Here is an 18,894-nt window from a genome sequence, read left to right on the forward strand (position 1 = left end):
CTATTAGTTTCATATCAGTGGTAGAAAAACATTTTCCATAATATGATAAAGATGCTTCAAAAAGTCATTTAACAAAGATTAGAATTTTTTGGGTACCAAACATAGTTTTACTGCAGATAAACTTTGTATAACAAATCTTTTGAAATTCTATTAAGAGGTTATTACTTATGTAAAAGAGGGTTAATTATGTATATTTGGTGTATCTGGATTTTCAAAAAGATTTGAAAAGGTGTCACATTCTCTCTGTAGGTGTATGGGATAAGTTGGCTCACTGGATATGGAAGAAGACAAAGGATTGTTTTTATATGGACTTCTGTCAAACTGGATTAACCCTGTGCACCCATGCAAAAGTCCAAGTGCATGTTCCACAACCTTTTACGGAGTACCATTCAATAATATATTAAGTATTTGATGCCAGGGTATTGAAATTTCTTTACCTTACATTGTTGTTTTAGCATAATTTTGTGGTAGAAAAGAATAAGCGGTAGATATAGTATAGACATATTGGAAAAAATTATAATATGCATTTTGTAGGTTACAAGCATTACAGAAATGCAACATGTAAACTATATAACAAACAACAGTATTTTTATTTTTTTACATAATCATTACTTTGTACTCTGACTTGTCAGAGTTTGAGTCAGACTTACATCATTAATTCAGAGACATACAAATCTTTTCTAAATTATTTGATTTTCTTTGTATACAACAGACTTTTCTCAAGGCTTTCCAAATTTCTATAGATACACCTAATATGACTTATTGTTTACATTCCGTCTCTACTAGGGGATAAGTTAGGCTATACATTCCATCTCCACTAGGGGGTAAGTTAGGCTTTACATTCCGTCTCCACTAGGGGGTAAGTTAGGCTTTACATTCCGTCTTCACTAGGGGTTAAGTTAGGGTTTACATTCCGTCTCCACTAGGGGGTAAGTTAGGGTTTACATTCCGTCTCCACTAGGGGTTAAGTTAGGCTTTACATTCCGTCTCCACTAGGGGTTAAGTTAGGGTTTACATTCCGTCTCCACTAGGGACTAAGTTAGGCTTTACATTTCGTCTCCACTAGGGGGTAAGTTAGGCTTTACATTCCGTCTCCACTAGGGGGTAAGTTAGGCAATGCATTCCGTCTCCACTAGGGGGTAAGTTAGGCTTTACATTCCGTCTCCACTAGGGGGTAAGTTAGGCTTTACATTCCGTCTCCACTAGGGGGTAAGTTAGGGTTTACATTCCGTCTCCACTAGGGGGTAAGTTAGGCTTTACATTCCGTCTCCACTAGGAGTAAGTTAGGCTATACCTTCCATCTCTACTAGGGACTAAGTTAGGCTTTACATTCCGTCTCCACTAGGGGGTAAGTTAGGGTTTACATTCCGTCTCCACTAGGGGGTAAGTTAGGGTTTACATTCCGCCTCCACTAGGGACTAAGTTAGGCTTTACATTTCGTCTCCACTAGGGGGTAAGTTAGGCTTTACATTCCGTCTCCACTAGGGGGTAAGTTAGGCTTTACATTCCGTCTCCACTAGGGGGTAAGTTAGGGTTTACATTCCGTCTCCACTAGGGGGTAAGTTAGGGTTTACATTCCGTCTCCACTAGGGGTAAGTTAGGCTTTACATTCCATCTCCACTAGGAGTAAGTTAGGCTATACCTTCCATCTCCACTAGGGACTAAGTTAGGCTTTACATTCCGTCTCCACTAGGGGGTAAGTTAGGCTTTACATTCCATCTCCACTAGGGGGTAAGTTAGGGTTTACATTCCGTCTCCACCAGGGGGTAAGTTAGGCTTTACATTCTGTCTCCACTAGGGGATAAGCTAGGCTTTACATTCTTCCAATATTTATGTTGTTTTATTTCTGATATTTCTCACTTTTCACTTCAGTTATTTTGTTATATTTTATTTATTTATTTATATTTTATTATATTTGTTAAATGTTTTATACCATATGAGAAATTTATTTTGTAATGTTTTAATATCTAAAATCAAAATTACAAAATTATTAAAATATTTTTATCGAATTAATAATTTTATATTATTATTAACTGTTTAAGTTTGAGGAAGATAAATGGTGTGAAATATTATATGTATCTGTAGTTATGTATGTAATTACAAAACTAGTTATGAATTTCACCTAACCCTTTATAAAGAATTCATATACAATTAAACATGACTATTTTTATAGTTATATCTATGTATTCATGGGTAACTCAAAAACACAAAATAATTTATAATTCCACAAAACATTGAGTTTCTTCTGTTCAAATGAATCTGTAATTTCACTATATTCTCACAGTCTATGTCACCATATATGGTTATGATCTATCTGACAGCCATGTATCTTAACAATAGCCTTGCTGTATAATTTATACTTTAAAATGCTCTATCATAAGTTTGTAATGTCCAAACTAAAGCCTAACCTACCTAATGGTTTTCATAATCTATCTAGCATATGTTGATGATGGTTTCTCAGAACTTGTTTCAACAGTCTGATTGCGAAGAAATTCAGATAACTTGTATCTCAAGACTCGAACAATATGTTTTCTTACATAATAACATCAATGTCCATTTAATTCTCCAGCTAATTGAGGTATGTTACAATTGAATAGTATAACAGAAAGTCTTATTTTGGTGAAACCATTCTCTGTTGCTAGGTGGAGATCTTTTCTGATGATATTGTGTACTATTTCCTGTGATAAATAGATGGCTATTGCCCAACCTTTTTGTCTGTATGAAATGCCACATGTTACTTACCAAGGCTGGGATAAAACATGTTGAAAGTCTCTTTTTGGAAGGTCTTCCTGTCCCAAGTTGATTCAAATTCTTTGGTTTTTCGATGCCATTAGGTAAGTAGTATTTTCATCTTTGAAAGTTAACATTTTCCTAAACTGAAGATGCATTTCTAATAGATACCTTTACTTGTGTTACTCTGTATCAGCACAAAATATTGCTGTTAGCATTTGACTCACACTTATTTCTACATACTAATATGTAAATGACCATGCAGAAACTTTCCATCAATAAGAACATGAAACTACCTCTATCATAACTAGCACCCTCTCTAAGAACGCACTTGTTAATCACTTCGAGATTGGTCATAACTAACCAAACCAATACATACCAGAAGTGAGGAGAACAGGTGGGAACTGTGAAATGAAATATCTATTGAAATACATTTTCAGTTCAGGGAAATGTTAACTTCTGATATGATATCTTACTTGCTCTCACAAAAAGCTAGAATTCCACACTGAATTGGTAGAGGGCCAGTGAGAAAATTATTCCCCTTTAGGATGTGCCCATAGGGAATTAAAAATAATACCACAGAGCAGGTTATATCTTTATATTTTGGTGATATATTACAAAGTTAAAAAAAAAAACCCAAAAAAAAACAATAAAATAATGGCACCTCCTGGTGTAAATTGATTAGAATATGACATATTGTAAATTTGATCTCCACCAATACCTGTAACTATACGTCAGGTCTATAGTTGGAAGAGTCCTTTACCTTTCACCTTAAAGACAGGAAGATGAGCTCCTTTATTGAAAACCCATCTCAACCAACACCAGAGCCACCTGGAGGGAGGAGGAGAACCTAGCTGGGTGTTAATCTCCAATCCAAAACCTGGCAGCATTGGGAATTTGGTTGTCTAGTCTGTGGTAATAAGAGGGTACTCAGCCTTACACAAATGGGAAGACTACAACCAACACCAGAGCCACTGGGAACTGGCATCCAGAGATGGTAGGAAGAGAGACTGTAATTTTGAGGTTGTCTCTCCAGTTCAAAACCTGGTGGCATTAGGAATTTATCATCCAGTCTGCAGCAGGAGAATGGTATCAGCCAGAGACATGACAGGACTGTCTCTGACCAGTATCCAATACCTGAAAGTTAACATCTGAAGGATGGTAGGAAGAAGAAATGTCTCAGCTGATGCTAGATGTATGTATCCATATACATTTTAGAGTTCTACATCCAACACCTGGCAGCATACAAAATTGTATATCAGGTCTGTGGCAGGAGAGCCATCACACCATTGATACCTGCAAAACACCACTGCCCTACTGTCAAACTGAATGATACTGGGAACATTCAGGAGGACAGGCCTCTATGGTCAACCACCCCAGTGGCTAGGGCTCCCATAATCAGTTAGAAGAAACAGGGAAATAATGCACTGGGAAGTCTGGAGGACTAAAGCACTAAAGAAAGTGCAATGTGTGAACATGATACCATACACTGAAAAGCAGAGCTATTCCATTGACCCTAGTGACATGTGTCAAAGGCCATGTCATTGCATTTGTTGACTTGCATTCATAATTTTTTCAGCTACTATTTTATGAACTTACATCAATAAGTTTGGTATCAAATTGAAGATTATAATTGAAATCTTATTATTATACATTAGTTAATTTCTTATTTTAAAAGGTAAATATTAAAAACACCTAAATATTAATTTGTGTGTCACATGGTATGTTGAATGCTGCATTGGTTTGAATTAAATGTTTCTGATGTCTAAATAGAAAGTCTACAGTTTCTTTCAAATTAGGAACTCAAATTATCAATACTGATAAACTCTAATTATAAAATAAGAAGCTCCTAACTTTTCTATTTATGGAGATATTGCTCATGTATTGAATCAAACAGTGGCTCCACTCATCTCTTTCCAATTTTGGAAATGCTCCCTTATATACGCTTCTGTCTATGACATATGAATAACAAGTGAAAGCTCAGAATGTCCCCCTAGTGACCTCAACTTGTTCTTTCAAAACAATATTTCAAAGAGGTAGGTTGAGTCTTTAGTCTGTTTGAAATATTTTTAAACCCAACTATAGATTAGTAACTAAGCTTAATAAATTATGGTGGAATTTTATGGTATTGATATAGTAATTTATCATTTTTGGTTATTTCAAGTATGTATGTTCATATAAAATCTAAAATAACATTATTCCATTTCACATCCTCCACATGTGAAAAGGCTTAGCAACCTACAGCAAGCAGCAACTGAGTACAAAAGTCATTGTAACTAAAAGACAATTTTCTGCCCAATTTATTTATTTGCTGTTTTAAGAAAAATAAGTTTAAAAACTTGTTTGTAAATAGTAATAATGTATTTGAACTGAAATGTGACTATTTTACAGTCACTTTGCAAAGGTCAGTTTTATATTCTTCAGTAACATTGGTTAACATAACAAAACCTTGCGCTGTATCATTGCACTTTCTGTAATGTTAACCAGAAACAGCTGAAAAGGTCAGTATAATAAATATATATAAATGTGTAATGTTAACAGATTTGTTATGAGTCATAATTTGTGGTCATTCCACAATGAAAAAAGCATAACTTGTATTTCCTACATTTTTATGGTGGTTACAAGCAACCATGGTTACAAGGTCAGTCAAAGCAACCAACTCTGTATTCAGTTAAGGTAGAGAAAATAACAGATAAAAATATAAAGTTGTACTGAAAAAAAACAAAAAACATTTGCAATGTACTTCAGAGGTTTTAAAGATCTAAAATATTTTAGATTTTTGGAACAAAGAATAGTTTCTACAATCATAACATGAAATCACTGTGCACTGGTAGTGAAAGACTTGATATTTTCATTGTAATGTTTACCACAAGTCTGCCAAATTTTGTGAAGGTACAAATATTGCATTAAAGTTACAGTATAAATACCTTGTATGGGCAAAATGTGTATATAAATTTGTGTAATTTATACCAAGTCCGTCACAAAATGGTTAACAGAGTGCATCATCCAAAACCTGATGACATCGAGAATTGTGCATCAGGTTCCCAGTAGGGTGAGCACCAAACACCACAGATCATCAGAGAATTTATGTCTGTTTTACTCATGTTAAGTCTGTGCACAGTCCAGGGTGAACATATTCATGAAGCAAAAAACTATGACATATGCCTACAGGTACATAACCCCCACAACAGATAGGAGAAAAGACAAAGTAAATCACAACTCCTCAAGAAAGAGAAAGAAAATAAATTAACTGAAGGAGAAATTCACAAAAGTAAGAGCGTGTGGATAGATTAATTAAACAATGAGCAAACTACCAGTCTAACCAGTAGGACTGACAAGTGAGAAAAGTGATTAACATGTGAATTATGAGGGAGGGTGGCAGTTATGTTATATTTTAGAGCTCCTGTATGATCATTTGCATGGTACTATACAGTAAGTAATAAAGTTGGAGTACAAGACTAGTGGCAAGCAAATATTTGCACTGGCAGAGGGCAGCACAAGTCAAGAAAGCTTTTGGCAAGCAGAGGTAGGTATGGTATGAATACTAAATCCCCAATCTGTACACATTTTTTTTTAATGATCTGAGCTTGTGAATATTTTTTTTGGTAATGGCAGCATCACAATACTTTATAAATGTTAAGATATAGTTCTGATACACTCTGTCTAGAGGCAACTTTACATTTCTCTTATTGTCATATGACTTACCAAATTGTATATTTAAAATCATGTTAGTATAACATATTCAACAATCTGCAAAAACCATAATAAAGGGCAGTACAGCTAGAGTTTAAAAATATTTCACATGTTGTTACTTTTTCACAAAAGACTACAAGAATAACAGCTGATCACTTGTACAAACTAGTTGCTTCAACCTGCAGGAACTTACTAGTTGTAAGAACAGCATCAAAATTCTATAAATGCAACTAAAAAGGCACATCAAGGCTATTTCACATAAAGATTATTTTTTACATTAAACTTATGTTTATACTTCTAAAATACTTTAAATACAAAAACATTCGTAAGTACATCTGACATAAATGTGGTAAAAGTTATTCTTTCTGGATCGTTAAGCCCTGTGTCAAGTCTGTCTTCAATCTGTTTAAGATTATTACAGTACTAGAGTATTCACCAATTTTCTTGAAATTCTCTTCTGTTATTTCTAACATTCCAATTTGTTTCCAAAAGGTTTGGTCCCAAAACATTGCTCCTGAATCATCTGCTTGAAATAACCATTTACATGTTACTGTACACAAAGACCTGTTCAAAGTAAAGCAAGAAAAAGATTTAAATTATGCACAAATATCTTAATTTTGTACAACAGCTGAAGACTGAATCAGACAACCTTTAATTCAAAATATATATTTTCTTATTTCTTTAACATTAAAGATTCATATATTAAATTCTGAAAATATAGTTTATTACTTCTTTCCTCATTAAGAATTTCCCTGAGGCAGAGAAATATTATCTGAGATGTAGGAAAATCTAACTTCATTTCAATGCATGCATTGCAATTTAGTGATCTAGCTCACTCTTTTCCAGAATTTTCTCCAATTCATGAGCTCCTTATTGTGAAAACTTTATTAATAAATAACCTGCTTAAGCTGCCAGTTGCTCTCCATGTCAGAAAATCTGGTAGGTCAAAGAAATATCCAGCATTTTCCCATGTTTGTGGTAGGTTCTAGTACATAAATGAAATACAGTTATATTTACATATATATATATATATATATACACACATACATTAAAACTTAGCACAGCTTGTATTTTCATTGTTGCATATAAACTAAACCTTCGTCAAAACTGGCAAGAACTTCAAAACTTTTTTCAAAGCTGAAATCAGGTGTATAAATGCATTTCGACTACACAAATATACAGTTCAGCCAAATGAGATAATATGCCATAAAGTTTCTCTGAAATATAAGAAAAAATAATAATAAAGAAGCCAGTAACATTACAATAACCAAGTTCTATGTTACTAATACTGTTTGTGAAGAACAGGCAAAAATGTCACTTTATATATTTATAAAGATAATAATTTAAAATAAATTTTCCTTTTATCTTACTTGTGAATTAATAATGTTCTAAACAGCAAAGTGGATCTTCTTAAAACATACAATGTAAGTGTTCTTTATTGTCATATGTGCATTATCATTCTTAATGTCGGATATTTAATAGTGTGGTTGGTAAGGGTGTAATATAGCAAGTTCTACTTTACTGTGTTATTGACTTATTATTCCTTCTATCATTCAGTTCAAGTATACATTTTTAGTTATATTAAAGCATCAACTTACCTTCTATATAGACAAATTACATTTGATTTTGGTATGCTTGCATTACTTTCATGATATATATATTTAGAATAATTACTGCTGATTGTTATTTGATATTGTTACTGATCTTGAAGTGAATTAATTTTGAAATATTACATTGTTTTGGAATTAGGTTTTTCTAGCTCTTTTTCCCAATTCCTTTACTTATTGTAATTAATAATATCAATATTTATGTTATATTGATTAGTAAAGTTTGAATCATGTCTTGAACAACCACAGATTCACTAACTGTGAATCTGTAATATTTATTTTGTAAGTGATAAAAATTGTATTCCAATTGTTTGAAGGTTTTAACTTGAATTTCTGTAGCTGTTAAAGTTTAATAAATTGTTTCAGTGTTTAGTCTTAGTTATAGCTATGACCTCATCAAAGAATGTCAAGACTTGTAAGGCAAAGATTTTTTCCTGGGAAAACCACATTGATTAGCTGACACAATTTTAAATTTTGTTAAATGACTTTGAAAATCATCTTTTATCAAACTTTCAAAAAACTGATGTACAACCAATAGACCTATAATTAACAACACAATTTTTATTACCTCCTTTAAAGTATATAAGCTAGCTGAGGAGCTTTACCATTATTTAAACAACTTAAGTTTCCTTTTTCCACTCAAATTACAGTTTCAAGCACCAAGAAATTTAAAAAAAAGCATACTTAAGTAAGACAGAGTTGCAAAAAAAAATAGTGTCAGATAAATAAGTAATGAAACAAAATTAAATTTGGAAACAACAAAAAAAATGAGATGGAACGTACAAGTAAAACAGTTCTCAGACAAACTGGTACTTATAAAAACCAAGATACGTGAACTGACATGCTGATTTATGTTTTTTGTTCACACTTAAATAAAAATTATTCAATAATGTTGAAATTAAGATGAATTATGATAAAATAATATCTAAATAATATTTATGCTATCAAATAGCTAAATAAGTTGATGATTTGTTATGTTTACAGTAATTTATAATAAGAATCCCTCCACTGCCCTAAGCATTTCTAACACCAAGTCTAAGTAGTTACCTCAAGAACTCGATAGTTTGATGTGTATAATTGGAACTCTCACAAAAATTCTAAAACCTCTGTTTCAAGGTCTACACTGTTCAGCAAGCATTACTGATAAAGTCCATCAGAGTATTTGAAATTAAAAAACTTGTCAGAAATTGTTCAAAAGAAGAAAACAGTATATTCATTAATGACTCAAGTCATTGGTTTTTGCAGCTTTATCTCTAAGAAGCACTGATAAAAATATCTACGTACATCATCCATGATGAAGGAAACCAGCGTGTTTTTGTGCATGCTTATGTATACACCTGCTGATCTCTCTCGCTATAACAGGATCTAAATCCACAAACCACATGTATGCTGAGAAAGGTGTCATTTATTTGAGAATTATGGGATATGCTCTGAAGTGCTCATTAGTAGTTTTAAGTAGTTTTAGGGTTGGCGTCGAGTGCATGCGTGAAGTGTCGAATACCAGAAACTGAGAGTCAGGCAATAAGATATTGCTTCATTTATTCTGTGTCTGTGGCTTTATGGCTGACTCTGTATGCATGTAATTACATACATTCATGAGAATAAGCAAACAACATAGAGTCAAAAAGCAAGCACATTACAAAACAAAGAAACCTGATAACCAGAGTGTTTTTGGACATTAGGCCTCATTTTGTGCATCCAGACATTATTTTAATTATACCAAGTTCAGTAATTCACAAAAATAGTGGTATTACTGCATAACAATATTCCCATTAGAATGAGATGTGTATGTGTGTACATATATATACACACACACACACACGTATGTATGTAAATTTTAATTTTTGAAAGTTAGCTTTTATTGTTAAAACTTTAAATTACTTAAAATGAGCAGTACCTGCTTTATCCACATTAATTTTGGAGGCTGCATTTCTAAGGAAACTTTCCCTCCCATGCTTCTTAAGACCATGTGTTCTGTTTTGTTGATGAAATCAGCTTGAAAAGCAGCTCGATGGTCCATCCACATAATTACGTTCTGACATTTACGGCCTTGGTATTGCACAGAATAAGCAAACAATCAAGGCAAAAAAAAAAATAAGAAAAAACAAGACTTCATTTTCATGACATAATGGAAAAAACAGATCATGGTAACTACCAGGCACATGAAAGATCACTTCACTGAATAAGGATGCTCTTAATCTAGATTTTATTCATTTTTTTTGTAGTTTCTACACATTTCTTACTACAGTCTTCCAAAACCTTTAATTTACTGTTATGTTGTTTTCTTTCATTTAATTCTAAACTTCTCTAAATATTTTCATTCTCTAGGTTTAGCTACTAGGTTTTATAGTTTTATCTATATTTAAGTTTTTACTGCCCCTATTATTAAAGTTCCTATTTCCTCAAAAATCTCCTATATGTTATTCAAGCTAGTAAATATTATAAAATCACACAATCTATAGATTACTTATGGTCCAAGGTTTTATGTTTTTCTTCACTTTTTAAAACTTTCAAAACAAATATTAGTTAAGTATTTTATTAATTTGGTATTACACGTGTAATAATGTAGGTAAAGTGGTTTAAACAAGGTTTTAACAAAACCTTAAAAAAAAAGAAGACAGTAACCTGTTTAATCCTGAATTGAATATTATATATGTAAAACCCAATAATTCTGTAATCACTTAATCCAAGGTCAATAGACATGCAAGTGCTTTGATTCTTAAAAAAAAAAAATTCTTTTTATGCAAGATACATTTTTCTACTTTCCATATTTCAAGTGCACTTTCCCCTCTTACACATTAATACACTTAAAAGAGTCCTTAGGAGCTAAAGGGAAAATTCTCTTCTACATTATCATTTTCCAGCATTATAGTATAACACAGAACTTCGTGATATGCAATTAGACTTACCGTTCACGCTTGCAATTGTAATTACGCTTATAAACATAAATGATTTAAACTGCATAAATATTATGTGCTAAGTGTAAGAACATATTAAAATAACTATATTCATTATTCATTCATTTTTAGTTCTGGTTTACACAGACAACTTGCTTTGGTCATAATTTTATCATAAAATGAAAAACAACATAAGTCATCAATAACACATGCATAAGGTCACACCTAATGTTGTTTATACTGTTATGTAGACATTATTTTATGAGTGATTTTGAAACAGCTATTAAAGAAACAACTTATGAATACTAATTAACATTCTAAACTTAAGACAATCTTCATTTTTACCTGTAGAGCTAACCGTCAAAGGTTCAAAGTTCTTGTCCAGTACAACCAAAGAACAGGTGGCATCAAATCCAACTCCAACCACATCATCTGGATGTATTTTAAATCCACAAGTCAGTTTCTGAAACAAATATACTTCCATTCAACCCTCACAGTTTTACTTATAAAACACATGACTGAGTAGTAATCACAACTAATTTATAATAAGCTAGTATGGAGCTCAGGAGCAGATTGGGAGCCAAAATGGCACAGGAAATATTTAAAAATCAGGACAATATAGATTTACAGTAGCACTTGGACAATATAACCAAGCTATTAACCCACATATCATCAACCCACCATGATTTTGTCTGGTATCTCTCTCAATGGCCCAATCCACCCCTGAGAGGGTACTTTAATTCAAGTTTTACATAATACATAGTAACATATAGGAGTTTAGACAGTACAATTTCATAAACTCTCTTCCTTTAATTACATGCAGTCAAGGGTGGTCATGATGGTCCCATACAAAGCTGACTTTTGGGGCAACTTCCAGTACTTCCACGGTGAGAGAGAGGCATTTCTACATGCATTTGAAACATTCTTAAAACCAGAAAGAACTAGTGATTTGATAAAAGTACTTACTCAGTTGTTGGAATTAACTACAACTAAGTAACTAAAGTTTTTATGCATCAAGAACTTACGACTTTTCACAACATTCCAGAGTTAACCCTGAATCACAACTGTGCAAAGTATTAAGATACAAAAGTTTAGATTTGATATTTTGTTTCTACAATGTTAAGTTTGAGATTCTGTTGGATAGTTAACATGGTTTCACTATAGGAAAAACCTTTTTTACTAATATTTTGATGTTATTTAAAGAAGCTATTGCTTATGTAAATGAGAATAAAGGTGTGGCAGTTTAGGTATATCTGAATTTTCAGAAAGCATTTCATAAGGTGGCACATAAAAGGCTTATTAGAAACATGATCTCTATCAATATGTGGGGTTCAGTCTGCTAACTGAAGAGAAAAATGGATGAATGGAAATAGAGCAGAGTTGTTACAATGGTGTTCAGTAAAAATGATACAAATGACAAAAAGGAAAAATCAGCAGATTTCTTAGTTTCTGTGGATATTAAGATCTTGGAGGTTGCTGGCTGTATGAGGAGGCTCTTGTTTTAGAAAATAATTTAGATTAGATGGTAAATAAATAGCAGATCAGTTCTTATTATAATAATTGTTAGCTAGTGCATATTGTTTATCATAATTTAAGTTACAAGTATAAGTTTGATTTGAATAACCTCCACAATTCTTGGATAGGATCTTGGGGTTCTGGATTATGAAGCCATCCACGCAGTGCTGTCATTAACAGTAGGACAAACAGGATTTTAAATTGTTACTACAGAAATACTGAATAAAAGTCTATGAAGATTATAATTTCAAAGTATATGCCACTAGTTCCAACACATGTGGAGTACTGAGTTTGGTCATAGACTCCTTACCTTAAAAATACATTAAACTGTTGGAAAAGAGTTTGGAGAAGGGGCTACTAAAATACCTGGAACATAGAAAGTGTCATAAAAGGACATGTTAGAAAATTGATCGTTTTCTTTTGAGAAAATGACGAGTTAGAGAGGATTTGATTGAGGAATTTAAGACTGTTAAGAGAATTGACAGTGTGAAGATACCATCTTTTCCCATATAGGACTAGGGGAAATTTTGGCAGGATAGGAGCCATGTTAATTTAAAACAGGCTTCTTGGTTTTGAACTTGTTGTCTTCAGTTGTGATAGAAGCTGTAAATTTAAGGGAAGACTTGATAAATAATTTAGTATTAATGGTTGGTTTTCAGTTTATATAAAGTTTAACAAACTGAACATCCTAGATGGACCAAAAATCTTTTCTTCAAATGTTGTGTTGAATTATGTGTTAAAAGATCACAGTATAAATCATCTAGGATGTTTGTTGAGTGAAAGCAAAGGACACAAATTTATGACTTCAGGTGTGGCTGGAGAGTTTGGTTTGTTTTGAATTTTGTGCAAGGCTACACAAGGGTTACCCATCCCTAATTTAGCAGTGTAAAACTAGAGGGAAAACTTGATCAACATAAAAGTTAACCTTATTGAAAGGAATGTTCTCTACAATGAAATGCACTTTCATGTTCAGTATTATAAAAATAATTCCACTCAAGTTAACTATGCAGTTTAATCATAATAAAAGAATTATGTCTCCTTCTGGTATTTCTGCTATTGGTTAACCTTACACAACCTTTTAATTCTCCCACAAGTTAAATGTTCTACTTCTGCTTTGGCTGTCACTTTGCAACCAATATCAAGTAATTAAACCACCATGGTAGGATGCCCTTTCATTGTTTCAGAACCCCTTCAACTGCATGTGCCTAATGCCAACATTTGCTACAGTTGATCAAATTCAGAATACAATTTCAGTTGTGGTAATATAAGAAGTCCACAGAACATTATTTAACCTATGTCAAGACTACCACATACTATAGCAATTCTAAAAATCTGTTAGTCTTTGTCATTACAGCCCGATTTAAAATTCATAGACTGTATTAATATGATAATTACAAAAAAACTGCTCCAACTTACACATATTTGAACTACAAAACATTTAATCTAAAATGGGATCTTTTACAGTTGATACTACATCATAAAACCTTTTAATTGTTCATATTAAATGGCAGATATAAAACAGAGAATCACATTCTATGAATTTTATCATAGAATACAATGGATGAAATTCAGTTCATCATCTATCTTACAATAAGATTTTGAGAGAATAAATAAACTATATTTTTGGTCACGATAACAGCATAACTTGTTGGTTTACCATTATGACAACCAGGTATAGTTCCTCACATCCACACATAACTTGTTGGTTTACCATTATGACAACCAGGTATAGTTCCTCATATCAACACATAACTTGTTGGTTTACCATTATGACAACCAGGTATAGTTTCTCATATCCACACATAACTTGTTGGTTTACCATTATGACAACCAGGTTTTGTTCCTCATATCAACACATAACTTGTTGGTTTACCATTATGACAACCAGGTATAGTTCCTCATATCAACACATAACTTGTTGGTTTACCATTATGACAACCAGGTATAGTTCCTCATATCAACACATAACTTGTTGGTTTACCATTATGACAACCAGGTATAGTTCCTCATATCAACACATAACTTGTTGGTTTACCATTATGACAACCAGGTATAGTTCCTCATATCAACACATAACTTGTTGGTTTACCATTATGACAACCAGGTTTCGTTCCTCATATCAACACATAACTTGTTGGTTTACCATTATGACAACCAGGTATAGTTCCTCACATCCACACATAACTTGTTGGTTTACCATTATGACAACCAGGTATAGTTCCTCACATCCACACATAACTTGTTGGTTTACCATTATGACAACCAGGTATAGTTTCTCATATCCACACATAACTTGTTGGTTTACCATTATGACAACCAGGTTTAGTTCCTCATATCAACACATAACTTGTTGGTTTACCATTATGACAACCAGGTATAGTTCCTCATATCAACACATAACTTGTTGGTTTACCATTATGACAACCAGGTATAGTTCCTCATATCAACACATAACTTGTTGGTTTACCATTATGACAACCAGGTATAGTTCCTCACATTCACACATAACTTGTTGGTTTACCATTATGACAACCAGGTATAGTTCCTCATATCAACACATAACTTGTTGGTTTACCATTATGACAACCAGGTATAGTTCCTCATATCCACACATAACTTGTTGGTTTACCATTATGACAACCAGGTATAGTTCCTCACATCCACACATAACTTGTTGGTTTACCATTATGACAACCAGGTATAGTTCCTCACATCCACACATAACTTGTTGGTTTACCATTATGACAACCAGGTATAGTTCCTCATATCAACACATAACTTGTTGGTTTACCATTATGACAACCAGGTATAGTTTCTCATATCAACACATAACTTGTTGGTTTACCATTATGACAACCAGGTATAGTTCCTCATATCAACACATAACTTGTTGGTTTACCATTATGACAACCAGGTATAGTTCCTCATATCAACACATAACTTGTTGGTTTACCATTATGACAACCAGGTATAGTTCCTCATATCCACACATAACTTTTGGTTTACCATTATGACAACCAGGTTTAGTTCCTCATATCAACACATAACTTGTTGGTTTACCATTATGACAACCAGGTTTAGTTCCTCATATCAACACATAACTTGTTGGTTTACCATTATGACAACCAGGTATAGTTCCTCACATCCACACACATAACTTGTTGGTTTACCATTATGACAACCAGGTATAGTTCCTCACATCCACACATAACTTGTTGGTTTACCATTATGACAACCAGGTATAGTTCCTCATATCAACACATAACTTGTTGGTTTACCATTATGACAACCAGGTATAGTTTCTCATATCCACACATAACTTGTTGGTTTACCATTATGACAACCAGGTTTCGTTCCTCATATCAACACATAACTTGTTGGTTTACCATTATGACAACCAGGTATAGTTCCTCATATCAACACATAACTTGTTGGTTTACCATTATGACAACCAGGAACAGTTCCTCATATCAACACATAACTTGTTGGTTTACCATTATGACAACCAGGTATAGTTCCTCACATCCACACATAACTTGTTGGTTTACCATTATGACAACCAGGTATAGTTCCTCACATCCACACATAACTTGTTGGTTTACCATTATGACAACCAGGTATAGTTCCTCATATCAACACATAACTTGTTGGTTTACCATTATGACAACCAGGTATAGTTCCTCATATCCACACATAACTTGTTGGTTTACCATTATGACAACCAGGTATAGTTCCTCATATCAACACATAACTTGTTGGTTTACCATTATGACAACCAGGTATAGTTTCTCATATCCACACATAACTTGTTGGTTTACCATTATGACAACCAGGTTTCGTTCCTCATATCAACACATAACTTGTTGGTTTACCATTATGACAACCAGGTATAGTTCCTCATATCAACACATAACATGTTGGTTTACCATTATGACAACCAGGTATAGTTCCTCACATAACTTGTTGGTTTACCATTATGACAACCAGGTATAGTTCCTCACATCCACACATAACTTGTTGGTTTACCATTATGACAACCAGGTATAGTTCCTCATATCAACACATAACTTGTTGGTTTACCATTATGACAACCAGGTATAGTTTCTCATATCCACACATAACTTGTTGGTTTACCATTATGACAACCAGGTATAGTTCCTCACATCCACACATAACTTGTTGGTTTACCATTATGACAACCAGGTATAGTTCCTCATATCCACACATAACTTGTTGGTTTACCATTATGACAACCAGGTATAGTTCCTCTAATCAACACATAACTTGTTGGTTTACCATTATGACAACCAGGTATAGTTCCTCATATCCACACATAACTTGTTGGTTTACCATTATGACAACCAGGTATAGTTCCTCATATCAACACATAACTTGTTGGTTTACCATTATGACAACCAGGTATAGTTTCTCATATCCACACATAACTTGTTGGTTTACCATTATGACAACCAGGTTTCGTTCCTCATATCAACACATAACTTGTTGGTTTACCATTATGACAACCAGGTATAGTTCCTCATATCAACACATAACTTGTTGGTTTACCATTATGACAACCAGGTATAGTTCCTCACATCCACACATAACTTGTTGGTTTACCATTATGACAACCAGGTATAGTTCCTCACATCCACACATAACTTGTTGGTTTACCATTATGACAACCAGGTATAGTTCCTCATATCAACACATAACTTGTTGGTTTACCATTATGACAACCAGGTATAGTTTCTCATATCCACACATAACTTGTTGGTTTACCATTATGACAACCAGGTATAGTTCCTCATATCAACACATAACTTGTTGGTTTACCATTATGACAACCAGGTATAGTTCCTCATATCAACACATAACTTGTTGGTTTACCATTATGACAACCAGGTATAGTTCCTCATATCAACACATAACTTGTTGGTTTACCATTATGACAACCAGGTATAGTTCCTCACATTCACACATAACTTGTTGGTTTACCATTATGACAACCAGGTATAGTTCCTCATATCAACACATAACTTGTTGGTTTACCATTATGACAACCAGGTATAGTTTCTCATATCCACAGCTTTGGCTTAAATTATTTTCACTCAGATCCAATTTGATACTTTGAAAACAATATATTATACATATTTTAATGTTGAATCTCATAAGGTTGGACAAACTTACACTTCTACAGCATATCTTTCACGCCGCAGTATCTGTAAATGTGTGTTACATTTTGAGATGAGGTTTCATACAGTTAGTAATTATAAATACAGTCATAAATTCAAAACATTTACTTAAGGTTTATTCTAATTAAAAACAAAAAGGTTAAACTTCGAAGTTTAAGCTACATTTTAAATTCCGTCTTTCAAACTGAATTATTACTTACTTTTAATTTGTGTGTTTGGGATCAAAGGCCTATCTGCTGGGCTCACTATATGGAATCGAACCCTGTAATTCTGTACGCTTACCGCTGTCCCACCGAGAATCTTACTTCCCAAACCAATAATAAATGTTGTTTCGTTCCAAACAAATAACATTTTAATATGTCATTACATTTATATCTTTGTAATAATTATTTTACATTTTAAAAGTAAATTTAATGTAAAATCTTAATCTCCAAAACGGCACATCTAAACAAAAATTGAAATATGGGCTAACAGTAACATGCAGTTTACACGATAAAATTAAATTCCAAGATACAAAACAATCGTTAAAATGAAGGTTAATAAATCGTCCATTACAACGATTTACCTTGATTACAATGCAACAAGCATCCCAGATATCATCCGAAGATTGTTCGTAGCTGTCAGCTTCTGGACTCCATATTTGTATCGGATGAGACTCTACGCATAAGACCTTACCCTTCACTGTCACTAACGCTCCCCTTACGCTTCGTGTTCCGACATCAATGGCGATAACACACTGTTCTCGACAAACGTAATTCATGGTGCTCTATTTTCAAAACAAAAGTAAAACTTTGTTTGGAAGTTGGTTTGGTGATCGTTCGAAGAATGAAAAAGAATATTATCGGTGTTTGGGTAAGAAAAGTTCATACCCTGGAGGTCAGGTTCTCTGTGACCTCTTCCTCCTCCCAGTACTTATGTTCTTGACTGACTGGTATTTATAACTGTGGAACTGAATATTATTTTGATCCGTTTCAGGGCAATGTCCATGTATTGTGGCTCGTACACGGAGATTATTTTATTCTATCAGCAGAAATGTCAAGTTTGTTGATGGCATTTTTTAAATACATATATATATATATATATTTTATTATTATTATTTAAAATATATATATATATATATATATTTCTTTTTTATTTATTTTTATATTTAAAATATAAGTTAACTGGGGAGAGATGTTTAGGACCAACTTCATCATGTATGAGGTACCTGTCTAGTTCGCATAGTAATTTGATTTTCATCCAATTCTTATTAAAGTA

General features: G+C 33.1%; 1 protein-coding gene across 3 annotated transcripts in view; it reads right to left on the reverse strand.

Annotated features, from left to right (window-relative positions):
• Positions 1–18,608, reverse strand: part of LOC143230417 (FGGY carbohydrate kinase domain-containing protein) — a 41,770-nt gene extending 23,162 nt beyond the window's left edge. The window contains exons 1-5 of one of the 3 annotated variants that reach the window (XR_013016432.1): positions 18,203–18,608; positions 11,273–11,390; positions 9,928–10,079; positions 7,323–7,408; positions 6,860–6,987 (exon numbers count right to left, since the gene is read on the reverse strand). Coding sequence is in view for 2 of the 3 variants with exons in the window: in XM_076463954.1 (XP_076320069.1) it covers positions 6,860–6,987; positions 7,323–7,408; positions 9,928–10,079; positions 11,273–11,390; positions 18,203–18,397 (679 nt within the window). In the remaining variant the exon portion in view is untranslated. The remainder of the gene's footprint in view (positions 1–6,859; positions 6,988–7,322; positions 7,409–9,927; positions 10,080–11,272; positions 11,391–18,202) is intronic. The other 2 variants (XM_076463954.1, XM_076463944.1) reach the window with 2 other exon arrangements.
• Positions 18,609–18,894: the final 286 nt, after the last annotated feature.

This window comes from Tachypleus tridentatus, chromosome 1 (genome assembly GCF_004210375.1).
Source record: "Tachypleus tridentatus isolate NWPU-2018 chromosome 1, ASM421037v1, whole genome shotgun sequence".
NCBI lineage: Eukaryota > Metazoa > Arthropoda > Merostomata > Xiphosura > Limulidae > Tachypleus > Tachypleus tridentatus.